The 19,560-nt window shown below is 33.7% G+C and overlaps 1 protein-coding gene across 3 annotated transcripts; it reads right to left on the bottom strand.

Annotated features, from left to right (window-relative positions):
- Positions 1 to 949: 949 nt before the first annotated feature.
- Positions 950 to 19,447, bottom strand: tho2 (THO complex subunit 2-like protein). 3 transcript variants are annotated; one of them, XM_085200014.1, is made up of 30 exons: positions 19,136 to 19,447; positions 18,636 to 18,801; positions 18,325 to 18,566; positions 16,793 to 16,926; positions 16,443 to 16,699; positions 16,052 to 16,201; positions 15,662 to 15,831; positions 14,956 to 15,121; positions 13,718 to 13,887; positions 13,380 to 13,578; positions 12,631 to 12,878; positions 12,222 to 12,339; positions 11,750 to 11,882; positions 11,144 to 11,307; positions 10,160 to 10,416; positions 9,886 to 10,045; positions 9,492 to 9,740; positions 8,897 to 9,117; positions 7,577 to 7,745; positions 6,999 to 7,112; positions 6,277 to 6,367; positions 5,853 to 5,937; positions 5,645 to 5,714; positions 5,302 to 5,371; positions 4,746 to 4,786; positions 3,185 to 3,274; positions 2,297 to 2,354; positions 2,009 to 2,079; positions 1,852 to 1,901; positions 950 to 1,101 (listed from the first exon to the last, which is right to left on the bottom strand). In XM_085200014.1, the coding sequence occupies exons 1-30, from the start codon at positions 19,201 to 19,203 to the stop codon at positions 1,071 to 1,073; spliced, it is 4,212 nt and encodes a 1,403-aa protein (XP_085056140.1). In that variant the 5' UTR covers positions 19,204 to 19,447; the 3' UTR covers positions 950 to 1,070. The 3 variants fall into 3 exon arrangements, with proteins under 3 accessions (XP_085056140.1, XP_085056139.1, XP_085056141.1); XM_085200013.1 differs by having other exon boundaries at positions 950 to 1,104; XM_085200015.1 differs by having other exon boundaries at positions 1,833 to 1,901.
- Between the last annotated feature and the right edge of the window lie 113 nt (positions 19,448 to 19,560).

The raw sequence follows: 19,560 nt of genomic DNA on the forward strand, positions 1-19,560 counted from the left end.
TATTTATTACATTTATATGAAGTAGGTGATATTTTTCACCGTTAGATTAACTAACCTAAGTGTTAGTACATAAATACCAAGTCACAGTATTTAATCTTAATTCTTAATTGTTTATCGGAATATTGAAAAATATCCTCAATACATCACACTTTATATCACATACCTAATAAAGTTTCATTTTATTGACACATTTTTTGATTTTTAGGACTGTGGTCACAACGGCTATTGGTCCATGTTGCTGCAAAAGAGACCAATTAGGGCCAGCGCTTGAAGAGTTTACAATTTTTCGATAGTTTACAATTATATATTGACTAACGGTTTTTATAACCTTACGGTGACGAATATAAATTATAATTTTATGTAATACTAGCGGATGCGCGCAGCTTCGCCTGCTTATTTGCACTTAAAACATGAAACACGTCTTCAATGAAATATTTCTAAGTAATCTGTGCCGATTTAAAAAAAAAATTATACAAGCTTTCAACCCCTATTTCATCCCTTTAGAGTTAACTTTTTTCAGAATCCTTTCTTAGTGTATGTCCAGATTACGAAAAATACAGTAAGTATATAATAGTAATAAGTTCCAACGCACAGCGGTTACGGCTGGGCGTGTATCTTAACTGTCAGTGGAAACATGTCTTTTTATATATATATTGATTTTGCATCCAATATTTTTTCAAGAGGCGGAATAACTATAAGTTATCAACTGGGGGATAAGGAGTTCTATTTTTACTGTTAATCTGGTCCTTTAAATACGTCTTTCGAGTTTTAACCGACTTATCTCATCGTAGATCCTGCATTAGACTGCAGCGATGATTCGAGTTCTAAGGACTAAACAAGTAAATTCTTTACCTTGACCAAAAGTTACAAACACGAAGTTTATTATTACTATAAGGAAGTAGGAATAAGACGGCAAAGCATGCATGCACATATGAGTAAAACTAATTCGTTTTCATGATAGTTTATTGCAGTATAATAAAACATACTGTTTGTCAAATCTCAATGAGACGTTAATTATTTCATTAAGAGTTTTTTAATTACATTTCACACTATTTTCTTCGGAATTCTTCTTATCTTCTTATCTTCGATTCGTTCGACCGCCTAGTAATGGAAAGTTAAGGAAACAAACAAAAAATAAGTTTTTTTTTATTTATTTCAACTCTTAAAAGTGGCACAGAGCCCGTCATGGCGCAGCGACACAAGAGTGTGACTGTAACGCGACGGTTGTGGGTTCGATTCCCACTCGAGGAAGTGAAATATTTATTTATTTTTATATTTCCATTTCTTCGCTCAGGTGTCGAGGCAGAGCGCGGCGTTGAGCTCTGCCACTCAACACCCAATGCCTCCAAAATTCGGCAGAAAGTGGGGAACGGAGTGTCTTAACACTAGGTTCCCTCTGCTTACCCTGCTGTGTGCGGGATACAGCGTGAACCTGATTTAATTTAATTTTAAAAGTTCTTTTTATACATAAGTATTAATTGCTTTTGATTTAGGAAAGAAACTGAAGGTAGACGAAAATAGAAGCAATCATATCATAAATTGGGTGCTTTGTAGTACAATCAAATTGTTGAGGAAAATAAAAAAGTATACACGCCATCGTGGCGAAAGATGGTTATATTATATTTGAAGATGAATTATAATATTTGAGGCCGGCGTATAGCAGTCGGGGGGCAGCGTCTGACGTGATAGTTGTGAGTTCGATACCCATGCGGTAGGCTATATATATATATAGTGGCAAGAAATTAAATTCCACTTCTCAATGCATGAAATGATAAATTCCAGCTAAAAGTCAAAAAGGAGTGTTTGAAATATCGTCAAAAAAATAACAATACATTTATTTAAAAAGGATATTGCTTATCTCTCGGTTCTTCGTGTGAGCGATCTCGAAACGGCGATTTTTCCTGTACAATTGTATTTAAAATTTCAATATAGCAAATATAAGAAAGATTAATTTCATATTAAAATTAATGTTTATATGAATAAGCAATCTTGTATAGTAACTAATTACCCTTTTATGATATTTTTCATAGTGATGGTCTTCTTGAGAGCCGTTCTGATGACTGCTCATTTTAGTGACCGCTAAAAATAATGGCAATAATTATATTATGTAATGATGCAAAATATTAGTAATATCTATTTTTATTAGAATTTATTTTCCTAAAAAATATTAAGTGGGATCCCTGACTTTATAAATTTTAGTTTTCTTCCAAACATCGTAAAATCAAAATTAAGCATTTTTGCAATGCTATCGCATATGTCATGGTAATAAAGAAAGGCAAAAACTATTCGTATATACCTTTTTGTTCCTCGCGGCGTCTCTTTTGTTCTAGTATAGTTGATTCATCAGCTCGGTCCTGATGCAAAAAAGATAATTTACTTTGGGTTAACTTGTTTCTCTCAAAAAAATAACAGTCAAATAAAAATATTAATAAATTTGTAATTTAGAACGTACTTTGGTGTTTGCAAGTCCTTATATTTATAGCTCTATAATATTAAAATCTTTCAAAAAGCAAAATTTAAGCATTTATTTGTTACTTTTTAACAAGTAAATTGATAAGTAAATCCAGAAAGTGGTTAACCAAAAATTATTTTCACAATTGACACTACAAGTGGGTACTGTGTGTGCTACATGCACTTATAACTGTGATATGAAATGCTGCGGAAATCTACACACAAAAGAGATAGTTAAACGTCGTTTAATAAGTCTCTGGACTCACACAGACATATCGTTAGCAATTACAAACCCACTTACATTATCGAAAGAAATATTCTTCAAATATAACATTTATTGCATTAAGTAAGATACAATTAGGCTATCCGATGCAAATACGCTGGGAAAGTTATGACGTTAGTTTTTTGGGATATAATTACTCAATATTGTATCGAATGATTAGCTATTCGGATGGGAAAAAATGCTATGAAAAAAATAGAAACTTATGTAGTAGTGTAGAAAAAATCTGACTTCAAAAGTCATGGACAACTCTTACTACAACCATCATTAACGTTAAGGAAAAGTTGGAACTACTTTATCGCAGTAAGGATGTTTGATAGGATGTTTGATTAATTTAACAAACAAATTAAATATTCCTTATATTTAACACAAAATGAATATAGTTTCGTTAGTCTGCCCCAGGACTTAATGTAGGACGTAATAAAAAGTATTAAGTATTCGATGAATACTTACCCGTTTCCGACGCTCTTTCCTTTCGTCACCTCTCAATTTAGGCTTCCTCTTTTCCTTCTCTGGTGACCTTTCTTCTATATCTTTACTACCCTGCTCATCCAGAAAATATATATTAATCTAAATATCCACTAAATGAAATCGGTATTTGTGCAAAAAAATCTAAATTTCAACTAAAATAAGCTGAGAGACAAAAGACATATTATATAAAGGCAATATTTAACATCAGTAACGTTTTTTGTGCAGGTGTTCAGTTTCACTCCAATGTGAATTGTGGTCATTTGATCACGTGTCTTCCCCGTCTTCTGAGGTGGCACAAGTCGTAGGAGTTGTCTAAAATAGGTTGAGGACGAAGGGTTCCAGATTTAATTTATTATTTCACATCTTCTTTCTTCCTCTCCAGTCGGTGACATAGTTAATTTCTTTCAATGTGTTTCGGTAGATTTTTCAACGAAGGGCCATAGCGGTGGCTGCACGATATTCAAGTTATTGAGTAGTTAATAAGACGAAAGCGACTGGTAGTGCTCTTCAAAATTACTTCTTCATATCTGCTAAATTCTTCAAAATTTTATAGTGGTGTGAGTTGGTGTTGTTTAAATTGTTTTTTTTTGTTCGATCGTTGTAAAATATTTAAGCTTCAATAAAATTAGGTTTTCTGATTTTTCCACAAATGTTTCTATATTTTCATCTGACTGTCTTGTTGTTGACGAAGCTCAAATCTTGATAACAAAGAAAAAAAAATGCACAAAGGATTGCAATTTTTCTTGGATAATGATGAATGTTGTTGTTTCTACATTTCTTCTGCCGAAGACGCCATCATACGGTGTTCCATAGTGGAAACTTGCGGTAGCGGGACCTCTGTTTTTCTAAAATTTCATATATCGCTTGCTTATTGTTTCCCCGTCTATAATTGCCTGAATAAAAATATACCTTTTGTCTCTAGCATTTAATATACTGCAAAACCTTACCGGTGCTCGACTGGCCTGGGCTGACTAAACTTACACGTTTTCACACGGGTTTCTTTATACATTTAACATTCTACATTGAAGAATTATAATTTGATTGAAAAATCATGTTTTATATTTTTTCGTGATCTTGTATTTATTTTAAATAATTTTAGTAGTTATATCTTCTCAAATATTTTGTTCACTTTCTGGATTTTATATTTGAAGTAATTTTTGTATGAATAAAAAAATATCTTCCATATTCGATTTTTTTATGTACTTTACTGAACATTGCTTATCTTCCTTTCAACCTCTTCTTTATCTCATTCGGAAACAGTAGACCCTTTTCAATACATTTATTTCAGTTTCTGCAGTAGATAAATCGTTGACAAATGGTTCGCGTGACTCCTCTTGCTTTTTATTTAATTTTAATTTTTTAAATTGCAGTCTCTTTGTACAGTGGTATCTTCACATAATATTTACTTACATTTATTTGTTTGAACATAAATCACATGTTTAATCACATCACAAACAGTCACAGTCTATTCACTGAGCCAGTGTGTCCAGTGAGCGCAGTCCGGCGAAGGAGAGATGCGACACTTATATATAACGATACTCACCTTGCCATTGCCGCTGCTTTCTACTTTACGACGTTTCACATCTGAAATTATTAAATATCTATAGTAAATTTTATATTGATATTTATTTACCAGATATGCCAAGAGTGTAAATGACAATGCAATGTAATATTTTATATATATGAAAATGTTAGGTATATTATACCTATCTGTTTCTTAAGTTAAATTCCGTAAACTGTACCTGTACATTAGTGCAGGTACAGATTATGGAACTTAACTTTTACTTATAGCTTCATTACTTATACCCTGTAGTAGGCAAAGATAGCTTAATATCACGATACTCATTTCTCCAATTTCCTGAACTCGAAATATTGAGCGCGTGGTCTTGCCAGAGAAAGGAAATCGAATCAACCTAATTATTTTAATCATTCAACACCAGGGTATAATAAAATATACTTAGTAATAAGGTTTATTGCATTTGTATTAATAAACTAATATTTTGTTGTAAGAAAATACGTCGCATACGTTATTTTTTACAGTGAAAATTAAAAAAAATAACAACAAAAATTTAAGAAATTAACAAAAACAAAATGCTTACCACGATCTATGTCATCTGATGGATGACGGTGATCATGAGGTGGGGACACTGTCTCCAAGTAACGCTCCTCCTATAACACATGAATTAAGCATCCTTACGTCGACACACACATGAACCATCCATTATAATAACTATTGAAGCTGTCATAGCACAGCATGTGACTGTAAACGCGACGGTTGTGGCTTTGATTCCCACTCGAAAAAAAATGTAAGTTTGAAATTGAAATAAGAGGACTATGTTTTTAAAACTTACTTGTATATGCATACAACTCAATTAAATATTCATATGTTTTTAAACACGAATGTTTCATTGAGTTGTGTGTAAATTAGTAAAATGGTCTCACTCTATGCGATCGCTCTCTCGGTGACCGGTCTTTGCTTCTTATTTCTTCTTTATTTCTCTCCTTTGCAGACCTATCCAAATAACAATAAATTACGTCGTTTCTACGTAGTACCTATTAAAATTTAAATAAATAATAGAATTGCGTGCTCATGCTTGTCATAGACATCCATAACTTTGCAGTATTTAGTTTTTAATTATTTTGTACTTACGATCGTGATTCACGTTTAGGCTCCTTCTCTCGGTCTGAATCATCGCGGCGTCTATCGCTAGTTCTCGATTCTCTTTTTTCCGTATCTGTTAAAAAAATTAAGGCCTCTAATCTAATGTATATGAAAATAGGGCCAGTCGTGCCACAGGGGCACAAGCGTTTGAATCTACACGCAACAGGTTGTGGATTCGATTCCCACTAGAAGAAATGAAATATTTAATATTTTCATTTCCTCGCCCTGGTAACGAAGCAAGGCGCGGAGTTGAGTTTCGCCACTTAATTCAGCGGAATGTGGGGTAACGGAAGTGTCTTAATATGAACGGAGTTTTTTAACACACGGTTCTCAGGTTTTTTTAGATTGTCGATTCGACCCCCATTGCGCAATGGAGTCGCTCTGATAACAATGTATATGCACTATGCAGTACCGGTTACGTGGGCAGGCGCGGGCGCGTGCGGCGACGACGGCGCATCCGGCGCGGGCTTGTTGGCCGGCGACGCCGTCTGCAGGTTCACCATCTGCATACACAAACATATATATTACTATACAACATGTCCTCTCGGACGCCCAAGGAAGCGCTGGTGGATGTCGTGATGCAGGACATGAGAGCCAATAGTCTAACCACCGAGGACGCTAAGGATGGTGCAAAGTGTAGTAGGTAGTAATTGAGCAGGAAGGCAGACCCTGGCAAAGCTGGGATTAATGCCAGGAAGGAGAAGACACTATTATATATACATCTTGTGTCTCTGTATCAATACGAGTGTTTTAATTGTAAAATTTCTTTGAACACGATAATTAGTATCGATTTAGCCGCTGTGTATTTATATACTAGATATTTCAACACAATATCTAGTATAGTTGAAAAGGTATACTGAGGTAAACTGACACCACTCAGACACAAGAAATCCATAGATTTACAAGGTGGAAGAGGCAGCGCTCCTTTTACTGTACTAATCTAATCTTTAAACAATAACATTTATATAATATATAATAACTCTAATCTTTTCTAATTGTACTCACACAAAACTAGCTAATATTGCAAAACACAACAAAACAATGCAAAGTTAACAACTGACAATCGTTTTCTTAAATCTGGCAAATACTTCAATGGGCCACTCTGACTCAAATATATTTAAAATATAAACTCACCTGATGGAAGTCACTTTCTTCCATCATGTGCGGCACTTTGTGACGCAGCTGACCGCTATATCCTGTTGCCAAGACATATAAATCTTGCCTTTGAAGTTTTTCTTCTTCCTTAACCTATAGTAAAGTTGCTTTATTGTTACCAAACTAATAATAATAGCATAATATACTAACAATTTAGACTAATTTGTATGTATGTCTTTATATGCACGTGTTTTAATTTGTCCAGATATAAAATAAGGCCAGTTGTGGAAACAGAAGTGTCTTAATAGGAAAGTTGCTGGCTACTCTTCAATGTGTGGGATACAGTGTAAAGCTTAAAAATAAAATAGGTATTGATTATAGATGATAAAATAGATGATAAGAAGGATATGGATTTAATTTATATGAATAAGATTTAAAAAATATCTTATCGATTTGTAAAAGCCGACTTGCATAATGGATTCTAATCAAGAGGATATTCAGGTAATAAAGGTCTTAAAGTGTTTATGAAGAAGATGAACATTCTCAATCAGTAGGAATAAAAAATCAATAAAACATCAGATAATAAAAATCTAAATGATTTTAGAATTTTATCTCACCTTTTCAACTTTCTTCTCAACAATTTGGGCAAGTTTTGCTAGTACCGGGAAGTGGGGTAGGATGCGTATTAGAACTATGAGAGCGTTGCGGATTTGCACATAGTCACCAGAGTCCAAGCACACCACCATCGCTTTTGTGATCTTGTAGTGCCACTTGTGACACACGTGCCTGGATGTCATAACAACATATATCAATTTGAATTATGCTAAAAAACCTTTTTTAAAAACTTGGCATCGTATATTATAATTTTATCGATACGCGAAATAGGTATTTGCCGGATACATTATATAGGAACGGAAAATATTTGGCGTTCCGTTCTCTCTAACTACCCCGCTAGGGATAAAGCGTGAAGTTATGTTAATTTACATAAAATTTTTTCGTAGCGGGACACTAACCCGCGATTTTTGAAAACCGTTCAATCGCGTTAACCAATCATTATCGAAATTCTTATAAGTTTCTTACAATTTATTTTGGCAATCCATACCTATATTATAAATTTGAAAGTAACTCTGTCTGTCTGTCTGTCTGTCTTTTACGCGATCAGGACCAAACTGCTAATTTAATTGTGATAAAATACTCATATAGAGATACTTGAGGGTCCCAGGATGAACATAGGATACTTTTTTTTCTCATATTTGTAATATTTTCGATATGTACCAATATATTAATTTTTTTATTAATTTGACATACAATTTATTCCGCCATGGTAATAACAACCGTCGTTGCTAAGCAACGATGTGCAAAGTTTGTTGTTAGAAAACGTCACCCAAAATGAGCTTGCTTAACGCATCTCTCTATTGAAAACTGTAAATAATTTCATAAATATATTTAATAAATATTCTTATGGTTCAAGCGGGCGTAGCCGCGTTCGGGTCCACTAGTTTAATATATTTAAGATTAAGTATTGATACCTTTGTAGAATTTTAAGTTTCTATTTTTTTTCCTTGGTGAGCAAATGACACTTTAAAATTTGTTAATGTACACATGTACATATGTTTATTTAGTTAGGACGTTCAAGTAGCCTAATAATAAATAAAATGTCTCTACAGTGCCCCTACAGAACTACACAATAATAATGTATTAGCAATCATAAATGTTAAAGTTCACAGACTTTTTTATTTTACGTAGCTTTTTAGCAGGCTACGTAGAAGTCACCTAGTGTTAAGATATTCCATTTTACACGCACAGTCCTTATTTAGGGGCATGCTGAGTGGAGTAACTCAAGGCTGCGTTTAATCAAATATCATTATCTATCCTGTATTTCTAACCTATTTCTAATCTGTTATTATATTTAACGTGTTATTCCACAGTAACAGTACCTGTAGTTCTCGTATCCGACGTGATCGTTGGCCTCTGTAAACTGGTTGGAGACGCGGTATTTTGTGACGAAGCCGGGGTAGTGCGCGCACTCGGCGTGGAAGGCGGCGCGGTCGGCGTGCCAGCGCATGGCCGTGCGCAGCACGCGGCACAGGAACTGACCATAGCGCGCCGCCTCGCCCTCCGAGCACGACATCACGGAGTACGTGATGTCGCAGAACAGCTAAGACCAATACACGACAAGTGTTACGTCAAATCCAAATCCTCAATTCTGAACACAGCAGGATAGGCAGATGGAACTTGGTAAATCTAATGTTCAGAGACGCCATTTTCCGTGAGACACTCGTTTCTCAATTTTTCAAATCATTATTAAGTGTTGCCTCACCAAAGAGAGGAAATGGAAATATTTAATTTCATTCCCCCTAGTAGGAATCAAACCCACGACCACCGCGTTTGACGGAAGTCTTATGGGTAAGTATTTTTCATTGATACAATTCTTTTGTAAGCAATTGTTTCAAAAAAGGAATTATTAATAATTAATTTAGGAATGTAACAAAAAATGACGTCATTGTCCTCCGACACCGCAGTGTTGCTCACCCTGTCGTAGCAAAGCAGTGTGGAGAAGTTGGGCGTCTTGAGCGCGTGCACGGCGTGCACGAACTCGGCGCAGTAGAGCGCGTCGGGCGCCGTGAACACGCAGCGCGGGAACAGGCACAGCTGCATGAGGCGCGTCACCGTCTCGTTCTTGGCGGACTTGGCGGCGCGCGCAGGGAACCAGCCGCCGCTCTCGCGCTGCAGCCGCGCGCGAACCCGAGACACGTGCTCCTCCTGGCGCCGCCTCTCCTCCTAGACATATGTGCGGGTTAGACTCAATGATGAGACAAACTTTACTTTAGTTAACTGAGAGAGATCAAAATGTACTCTAAAGCCTTAAAAAAATATTTAAATATCATCACATGTTTTTATCAGTTAAGCTCGATTAATTTCGTACCTGAAGCTTATCTATAAGTGTATTGAATCTTTCTTGTTCCTTTTTTCCTTTTGTTCCTTGCGAAGAATCCTTAATAGCATTAGCAGCAGCAGTTTTTAAACGATCAATTTCTCTTTCGTAACTTTCTACTGGCACTCGAAGGTCATACATTGATAGTGACCTAATATAAATATATATATAACAATATGAAAATATATTAATAATAAATTATACTCATAATTACAACGCATCTCAAAAAAATCGTATAGTTAATAAAAAAATATCCAATAATTACCAAAATGTAACATAAAATTCTGGTGAAATATCTTCCCACACTCGGGCAGGTAGCAGAGGTGTTATTGACGTCACAATTGGCTCTAGTGCCTCTTTCGACGCTATATTATACCTTTCAATACTTTTCTCTAACGAATCGCTTTTGCTTTCAGAATTTCTTTTCAAAGCTTCTACCTTAGCTGCAATTTTTTGAGCTAAAACCGGACGATGTAGAAAAAATGCCACATCGGCATCAACGTGATAATCTCGCAGTAATTCCTGAAAAATAAAATCAAATTTAATTCATTTAAGCATCACCTGAGGTTTTAGTGTATGAAAATCAACATGTATGCTTTGTGTACAATGATTTATATCAACTTAAAAATATATTTTGATATGGATTAAGTACATAATAACAAGCGAAATTAATACAGTAATATAATAACAAGCGAAAATTATAATCCCAATAATTGAAACAAAAGTTATAGAAACAAAATAGACAACGTATATATGTATATATTAATATTCTATCTGAATTCTTTATCTAAATTCTGATGAGACTAGCGGGTTAAATGTTGCTGGGCATTTTCATATGCATTATACTCCACAATGCTAAACACCTTGTCTTGGCTAGCGTAGTATAAATATAATATATAATGTTATCAATGTATAAATATAAATTATTCAAGAATATTAGGACGTCTACATCTACATGGAGTGGAAGCGAAGAGGTAAAGAACAAGCTCCGTGACGAACAATTGAAGAAGCCTATATCCTTCATAGTACAAAGACGGGCCGAAAATGATGGAATCCCAGGATTCCCCATTTTCCATCTAATTCTCGCGACATTGCAGGTTGAGGAGCGGAACTTTGTATCCTTACCAGAGTGAGGAAATTAAAATAATTCACGCCTCAAGTAAAAATTGCGTTAACAATAAGACGCTGTACTACTGCACCACGACGGCCACCATCAACATTATGTAATAGTAATTTAAAAAATACAAACTTGCAGGGGCGGCAGTCTCGCGGCGTACTCGTCGGGGGCGTGCGAGGAGGCCAGGAACGTGCCGAGCTGCACGAGCGCGTCCTGGCACTGATCGGCAAGCCGCCCTACCACCTTCAGCTGGGAGCCGGGGGGCTCCCCGGCCCGGGGAGACTCCTCTGCATATTCTGTTCAGTAATTCAACAAATGTATTAGGGAGGTTCGATGCGAAAAAAAAACTATGTTGTCATCGATACTAGAATCGATCCAATGGTCTAATCCAATCGATCCAATCTATACACGAAAAATAAGAAGCAACAAAATAAATGTTTGCAATTATCGATATTTTTGAAACGTTAGTATGAATCGTTCATTATTTTAATTCTTAAAACTATTTTATTATGTCGTCAGATAATTTATTATCATTCAAATTTTTGACGTTTATGCTCTATTTATTTCTGCACAGTTTGTATTTTTTCAATTAGACGAATTCTATTTATAGTTCTTATTACATTGTGAATCAATATACGATTTACACTATAATTAATTTGTAACAGTGCTGGTTTCTATAAAAAACACAATAAATTTCTTCTTTTTGTTGCTTACATACTTTTATTAAATAAATAATACCTTTCCAAACACAGCAATGTCTCTGTTGCGCAGACAATATACAGAGTGCAATGTCCAAATTGTTTCCTACTATTGCTTCCTTTAATCTTGCTGAAGATCGCCTTGTATTGCGAACTTGGGAAAAGTAACCAGCCTAAACATTTAAAATGTGGTTAATATAAATTTATGCACATGTTTTCGCAAACAAAGAGGCTTATGTTTAATAAAAAATCTCTTTCAAGTTAGAAGTTCAACTTAGTTAGAACTAACCAGTGGAAGTGGATGAGTGCCAAACAGTCAGATAAGAACGCAATGTTGTCGTAGATTAAAGAAGAAAATAAATATATATACATGCATGTACATATGAAGTTAAAAGCAACATGTTTCAACTAATAGCGATTCACTATAGATTTACTAAAATTGAGTTGTCTTTAAGATTTTTAAGGTCTAAGTTACAAAAATTTTACTACTCTACTTCTACTTAAACATTTACCTCCCCCTTAAGTAATTCTCCACCAGCCATGGCATCTAATTGTTCTGGTGTCATTTCTTCCGCGGCTTCTATACCCGCCATTTTTTGTACTATCTCTTTTAAAATGAGTAAATCGTGGCTAAAAGAAAAAATAAAAATACAGTTACGTTATCAATGTATACATATAAATTATTTTTAAAGATTACCCTTGTAATATGATATACATATTTATATAATCAATATTTTAATGCATTTTTAATATACATTTCGGATTTAGGCACGTTAATTTCACTTGTTTATGAAAACCATATAACAAGATCAGCAAAACCATAAGGTTTTTTTTTTGGCTGGTTATATGGTGGTATGGTTATATGGTTTGGTTTATTTAAATAAGTAATTATAAATAATATGCAAAAAATGTCATTATTACCTTTGTTGCGCTTTCAAGCGATTAGCAACAAATTGCAAAAGCGCTGTAAGCTCAATGTTATGTTTCTTGAAGGCGGCGGCGGCGAAAGCGGCCAGCGCTTGAAGCGCTGGCGGGTGTGCCGCGCCCACAGTGCCACGCCGCGCCACCAGCGCTTCCACCAGGCAGTAGCCCAGGACGTCCAGCGACAGCGACGTCAAGTACTTCAGAGACTCCACCACCGGCCCGATCAAATTGTCGTAACTTTGTATCTGTTATATAATTTTTTTTTTTATTTCTTTAGCTTTACGCAGAGAGAAAGTGTTATGATGCCCTCTTACAGTCAGCATATGTCTTACTATCACCATAACAGCTTACTCGAAAAACATACTGTATAAATAAAAAAGGGGGATCCCTCTGCCTGAAAATTAGCACTTATAACTTTCCTATCCTTCCTCATATTAATAAAAAGAATCTAACATTCATTAAATGTAATTGAAGGGAAGGATTTATTTGCACACTCGTGCGGCAAGGTAAATCAGTCGTAAATGATTCTCTCACACCCTTCTGATGCATTGCATTACAGTGCATTAATTCTTTATACTATACCTAAAGAAATGACTCAGAACTAAACTTTTTTGTTGTTTTTACATTACATTTTCATGAGTAATAGCAACAAATTTGTCGCAATAATAAGATTACAAATATTATTAATTTGGTTATTTAAAACTCCTTAACTATAACATACATATATATATATATATATACACCACCTGTAAAAGCATATAATCGAAAAGAAACGCAGGTGCAGCATGGGAAAGTTTTCCAATGAGACGACCCTGTGGCTTAATGTTTTCCTTTGACACCCGTTTCATAATATGTTTTATGCGTTGCAGCGCATTTCCACGTACACTCATAAGAGACGGTATTTTCTCACCCGATTCATTTTTCCACCGAGCATACAAACAATATCTAAAAAAATATTTATTTTTAAAATCGTTACAATTTATCTTCTCTATATGTTACACTGCCAATAATTATTAGATTACGTTTTTTTTTTCTTAAAATTGACAATAAGTTAACAATGGGCTATAAGTAACATATAGTGTACCTGCATTGATAGGGATATAACTTTAATAAAGTATATACTTCCTCGGCCACGCAACAGTTGCCCTCCATTAGGGTCAGTGCTGGAAGTATGGCAGTATCAAGCACAGTTAAAGCTTCATGATGCAAGAGATTGGTGTCTAATGATCTTGCTGTCCTTAGTATACGAATTATCTAAACATAAAAAAAATGTCAATTGTTTCTCTAGTAATTATTCAGTATTTAGATTTTTTAAATAGAAAATTTAACATTGTTATAACAATTTTAATATATTAAAATCGAAAGTGTGATCAAAAGAAAATTATTAAAATAATAATTTTTGTGCTTTGCTCTAATGAGATCGGTCTCTTATTACTGACAGGTATATTGTTGCCAATAGACCTGATATAGTACTAGTAGACCGAGTGGCGCGCCGCGCAGTGATTGTTGACGTTACTATCCCACATGATGACAATCTCGTGAAGGCCGAAAAAGAAAAACAATCTAAATATTTGGACCTGGCCCATGAGATTACCGCCATGTGGGATGTCGATGCGACTATCATTGTGCCGATAGTGGTTTCGGTTAACGGTTTAATAGCGAAAAGCCTTGACCAACATCTTAAGAGGCTATCGCTTAGCTGTTGGATCAAGAACCGGATACAGAAGGCAGTATTACTTGAGACGGCACGTATTGTGCGGCGGTTCCTCTCTCTGGAGCCCTAGCCACCGATGGCTTGGACCCTTGTCCCGCCCTCGGAAGAGTGGTTTTTTTATATTTTTAAATGTATCTTTTTTATAATAATTTGTATTTAAAAATCTAAAATTGATTAACTAAATTAATAAAAGTAATCTAGTCATAATAGATAAATACATAAGTTATGCATTGTTAGTATTTACTTAAAAATACTATCTAAGATTATTGAGGCTTTCTCAGGGATGCCCGATGATCATCGATTTTTGATGAACATTGATTTTCCATGAACATCGATGTTAGCAGTTTAAATATTGATGTTTAACATCGGTGTTGCATTAAATAAAACATCGTAACATCGATGTCAGCAGAAGTACACAATCGATATTGGGGAGGGGGGGGTTGTTTGTCTCGTGTTTTTGTTTATTGGTGACGATATGTGCCAAGAAATATTGTTGTTAGCTGACATCAATGTTAACCAACATCGATAATTTTCTATCATCGATGTTAAATCAAACAATTTAATATTGTGTGTGCATTTTTAATAAAATAATAAATATCAATACTTACTTTATACATCAATATGGGATCATAATGTAGAGATGCTCCAAGAAGTATAAGTGCAGGTATAACATTTTCTTTCATGTCCTCAAATGTTTTACATGCAGGTGGTGCTAAGTGTGACTCTAGAGGAGGAACTGGTTTACCCGATATTCTTGGAGCAATACGACATTGCCTACAATAATAATAATTACATTTAAAAAATATAATAATAAATTTCAGTCAATCAAAATTATAGTAAATATAAGTAACATTATGAATATATCAAATCAATTGTATAAGGTAAGTAGTAAGGTGTGGTAATATCAGGCGATTTTTTAATGTGTTAGAACAGAATACAATAAAAAAAATCTCAACTTCAGTTTATCTTAGATTAACAATATATATGGCATATCTCTAAAATTAGTAAATACCAGTGAGCAGTTTTTGCTTCTGCGCCTTTTGATTTTTGCCCCACAATTCACAATTGTGGGTTAAATTCCCTCTCGAGAGAATGAGTTATTTTCATTTCCTCGCTTTAAAAAAAAGACAAAGCGCGAGGTTAAATTCTGCCACTCCCACCTACCCCCTACTCATACCTGTAATACCTCAAAAACTGGGCAGTCTGTGTGGAACACTATTTCTTAAGACTATGCTGTATATTATGTTACATGCGGGATATAGCCAGAACTTAAAATATAAATTAAAAATATATATTTAGTAGCAGTGTAGTTACCCTCTATAAAGTGGTTCAATCAACGCATGCAACATTTTGCACAGAGCCGTCGCAGGTCTTTCTGGTATATTGGTGATTGGTAATCTAGCACATAACGCTGCAAATTCCTTCCACGCTGTTACATTCAACAGTGCTTCACAGAGTACTAGTTTTTGATTATTCCAATATTCCTAGAAATACAAAACAAAAGTTCTAACATTTGGTCAATTTTGCCAATGCAGCCATAAGTGCGTAATTATATTATAATAGACTAATTACTAAGCTTAATAAGTATATTATTATTACATCAGAATCCTTCTAGACTAGATTCTTTAGACAAAAAATCTTTATTTTATTATATTAAATAAAAAAAACCTTAATAACTTCTGGTACTATAAAGAAAAATCTTACCTGAGGATCTGATTTCTCCTCAATATATTCAGCAGGTGCATTACTCTGGGGTCCTTTTGTAGAAACTATGTTTATCTTACGAATATAATCTTGTACAGCTTTAAGCTCTTTGTCAGCTTCTTTGGCCATAATTGAATCATCTGGACGTAACTACAAAAAGTTTTTTCCATTATATTTCAATTCAGCTCAATTGTTATTTAAATCTAGCAGTTGAACAATTGAGTTTGCTGAAGTCATATAGCATGGAATACTCAGTAACTTGATAAGAATAACATATTTCAAACATAAAAAACATTTTAAAGGAGCATGAGCCAGACAATGCAATAATAAAAGATTAACAGTTTCCTAATTATTCAGCTACATTTATCCGAAACTATTTGATATAACATACCCAAGGATAGATGTCATCTAATGATATTACTTGGTGTTGTAATAGTAAAGCTATTACAGTCATAAGTGCCGGTGGTTCTTTATAACTTTCTAAAATTTCCATATTACTCAGTTTAAAACCCAGAACTTCAGATATCACTTGAGGGTTGCCCATATAATTTTTTATTAGTGAAATAAATAATTTATCTAAGTGCGGTCGAGCTTCAAAAGATTCCAATATGATATCCAACACCCGATTAGGATCTAAGTTGAAACAACCTGTAAATATTTTTAATTTCATTAGTTGTAATTATATTTCTTACATTAAATTAACACAAGCAAATTTTATATATAGTAAGACATTATTCCTACCTATAAGTGATTGGATGATTTCAAGAATAGTTTTCCACTCCATGTCTTCAGATATTTCTTGATTTAATTCTACTATAAGCTTAGAGTAGCCTTCACTTTCTTCTCTAAATAAATTAAATTTACGCTGTTTGTAACTGAAAGTGACGAGGAATATCTTGAGAGTTAACTTGCAAGCAATAAAGTAGGTATGAGTGAGAGTTCTATCAGTGAAATCCCTGTATTTGTAGTAAAAAACCTATTTTGGCCTGTCTAGAACTGTCGTCACTTGTAAAATGATTAATTCTGAATTTCGTGTCGATTGGCGTTGTTGACGGGGGGGTTGGGTCTGTGATACACTGCACGTTATCTATGCTAACAGATTCTGTGATAACTTTACCAATAATAATTATTTGTAGTAATACAATTCTAAACATAATCTATTTCCCTACAAAAAACTTGTGTTTTATTAAAGTAGAAGAGAATAATTTTGTTAGTATTTGTAGTTTTTATTTTTAGTGCTCTAATTCACTCATTGAAACATAACATATTATAATATTTTTCTATTATATTAATACCTCAAAACTAAACAAAAAAAATATACCATTTTTATAAATAAAATATTGAAATAATTAAATGGGCCTGTAACTGGGCCAACTTTGCAGTCTGTATAACATTTTACTACCATCATGATGCCAGGTTAAACCTATACTACGTCCCAGGGACTAGTTTGGGCTCCTAGTACTACCCAGGCAATTCCAACTCGCATTGTCACACTGTCACACCAACACCCTCAAGTAAATTCATAGTATGCTAAGTAGTTTCTTTTGTTACAATAGAATTTTAATCTTACATTAAATAAAGAATCGTTAATACATGTAATATAATATAATCAATATTTTTATATTTATGTTGCCATTGTGGCACAGTATACATAGTCACCTTGCAGTGTAATGGTTATGAATTCATGTTACCATTAGAGGGAAATCTATGTTAATATTTTTTTTCAACATCACAATGTATATATATACACTAATAACTCCAAATTAAATTGGTTTTTGAAAAAATTAAGATGACTTAGAAAAAACAATGTCCCCATATAATAGCAAATGAATAAACATATTCATGTCAAAATATTTGCTTTGAATTTGGATATAATTATGATTTTTGCTTGGCCTTAAGGGATAGTATGCTGTCCATCAGCACTGACAGCATTGGCAATCAACATATTAATTAGAAAACATAAAAATTCAAATGTGCGGGATTTGAACTCAAGCCTCTTTAGAAACATTGCTACAATGTTAGCAAGAATTTCAATGTAGCTCAATGAGAATGTATGGCTTAGTTGGTCAGAGTGCTTGGCCAGTTTCTAAAGAGGTGCAGGTTCAAACTTCTATATATTTCTAAATAAGTAGTGTAAATAGTAAGTAGTTAGTCCCATTAGCCTCACATATAATGGAATTGCTACATCAACCTATAGCCATCACATTTATAGTTTGGTGTTGTCTCTTGACTTAACATACTCATAAGAAATAAATAATATTTTTATTACTTACTACAACTTTGTTTTGATTTTAATAAATTTTGTGTAAAAATGTTTGTCCTTCAGGGTACCAATATCTTGCAATGTATCAATTTCTAAGCGTTCCTTTAATAATTTATCAGAAATAAATGATTCTAATTCTCTTACAACATAGCAAAAATTATTGCGCTCTTCACTTTGAACATCCATTGATGTTTCTGCATCAAGTATACATACTACATCTAATAATATGGATGGTATATCTGCATGTAAAACCTTAAAAATAACAAATATTATTTATATGTTAGTATTAAAATTCTAGTAAATTAAATAATATATACCTACAGCTATATCTTTCAAAACTGAAATGACTGCATCCTTCTTTAAAAATCCTCGAAGTCCGCTTAATAATAAATCATATATATTTTGAGAAATCCCAGATAGTTTGCCAGACTTGGAAAATAAGGGTGTCTTTCCTTCTTCTTTGATGTGTTGTGTCAGTGATTTTATGCTAAAATAATGTAATAGAGACTTCAAACTAACTAAAATAATTTAAAGCGGTAACAAATGTATAATTTTATTACATAAGCAAGATTTTCCATAGTAAACTTTAAATAAACAAACTGCTGAAATGGTTAGTACTTATTATGTTATGTCTATAAAGCAAAATAGTTGCTAACGGAATGTTATTAATAAAATGATTAGTGCTCAAAATAGTTCCAGACAATACACAAATCATTAATGTCACAATATAAGCTATAAATACAAAAAAATATTAAAATTGATATAAACATGTGGTATAGAATGTTGTTATCAATATTTGGTACTATTCACTTAATACTCACAAAAGCTCTCGCCCTGATTTTTCCCAATTCTTACAAACATCAGAGATAAATTTTGTGAAGGAACCCATATTTACAATGGGTTATTACAATGGTATCCAAAACAATCCTACAAGCATAACATACGCCGCAGCCATGTCCTACTCAAAAAAAAATGGCACAGCACAGATTAATAAAAAATATCAGTTTTGCAAGTTGTACACATTATGTTCATCTTTGAGTCTCACACTGCATGGTGCATGTATAAAAAAATATTAAAGAGAATGTTAATAAAACAAATAAAAATAAGTTTCAATTATTTATTGTAAATAATGTACGTACTATTTAACTAATAATTACAGTACATCATTTATCACATACTACAAAATAAAAACAGTACTTATAAACTTTCACTACTTACTAATGTATTTCATAAAATAAAATCCATA

Source organism: Heliconius melpomene, chromosome 17 (assembly GCF_056956725.1).
Source record: "Heliconius melpomene rosina isolate 202511_hmr_F chromosome 17, ASM5695672v1, whole genome shotgun sequence".
In the NCBI taxonomy this organism is placed as follows: Eukaryota; Metazoa; Arthropoda; class Insecta; order Lepidoptera; family Nymphalidae; genus Heliconius; species Heliconius melpomene.